This window comes from Trichechus manatus, unplaced genomic scaffold (genome assembly GCF_000243295.1).
Source record: "Trichechus manatus latirostris isolate Lorelei unplaced genomic scaffold, TriManLat1.0 scaffold00113, whole genome shotgun sequence".
In the NCBI taxonomy this organism is placed as follows: Eukaryota; Metazoa; Chordata; class Mammalia; order Sirenia; family Trichechidae; genus Trichechus; species Trichechus manatus.
The window spans coordinates 1621888-1623012 of NW_004444049.1; the positions used below are offsets into that span (position 1 = coordinate 1621888).

General features: G+C 61.9%; 1 protein-coding gene across 1 annotated transcript in view; it reads right to left on the bottom strand.

Moving 5' to 3' along the window:
• The window catches only part of ANO1 (anoctamin 1), a 144311-nt gene that overhangs the window by 80935 nt on the left and 62251 nt on the right, over positions 1 to 1125 (bottom strand). The window contains 2 exon segments of the mRNA XM_012557644.1: positions 235 to 423; positions 489 to 650. Of these exon segments, the coding sequence (XP_012413098.1) occupies positions 235 to 423; positions 489 to 650 (351 nt within the window).

Genomic DNA, 1125 nt, shown 5'->3' on the forward strand with positions numbered 1-1125 from the left:
CCAGACTGCTGCCTGCCCTCAGCCTGGTCCCTTCGCCTTTATCCTAATGTTGATGAGCAGCCTGGTGCAGGAGCTCCAGGGCAGGCCTGAGTTCAAGTCCAGCTCACCCACTGAGGAGCTGTGAGCTTGGATGAGTCACCTCTCTCTGGTCCAGCGTGTCTGAGTGACAGTAATGAGCAGCCAAGGTTACTGAGCGCTGGCTGGTGAGGCGTTAAGGGCTTTATGAGAACTAACCCTATCAGGACCTGGGGCATTCCCAGCTCCTGGTGGGGGCCGCGCAGGCCACTGATGCGGTGGTCCAGGGCTGGAGGACACAGCCATGGCCTTGAGCCCCCTCTGTGACTGATGCATCTCAGCACAGGCCAGAAGGGGCAGCTGGAGCTCGGGGACAAGAGCCAGGTTCTTCTGCTGCAGGAGGGGCAGCTGGGTGGGCGGCAAGTGAAGCCTTGTGACTTCGAGGACATGGGACCAGGCAGCCAGGTCCCCACCTCGGTGTGGTCTCCACCAAGCGATTTAACCTCTTTGAGCTCTGGTTCCTCGTCTGCACACTTGGGGCACCACCAGACCTGCTTTCTGGGGGTGGGGGACACCATGGTGCAGCAGGGGTCAGTATGCGAGAGGCTGTCGCTTCTGCTCCGGGTCGTCTGCGCCTGTGAAGCCAGGTGGCTGAGGCTGCCCTGTCTATGTGCACAGACCTCTTTGGCTGCCTCCCAGCCCCAGGAAGTCACCAAGGGTGCAGGGACCCGGAGGCAGTGCCTTCCTGGCCCTGTGACTCACCCTGAGTCCCAGAGACGATGCTCAGCGGCACACAGGTGGTGGAGCCCCATTTCCTGCTACGACCCCAGTTCTGCGCGTGCTCACCCACACGTCCCCCACATATGCTGCTCTGCATCCACGGGGAGCCCCTGCGGTGGCTGGAGCTGCCTCCCCGACCCTTCCCTGGGAAAGCATGCTCATCTGCCAACGTAAGGCCTGGACTCTCCCAGGGAAGGCTGGGCGGGATTCGGAGAGGGGCCGTGGGGTCAGTTCCCCACAAACGTACACAGGATGCTTTAAAATGTGGGGCCGGGTGAGCTGGTGTCTGTCCCCTTCTCTCCTAGCCACGTGCCCCAAGGAAGTGAACTC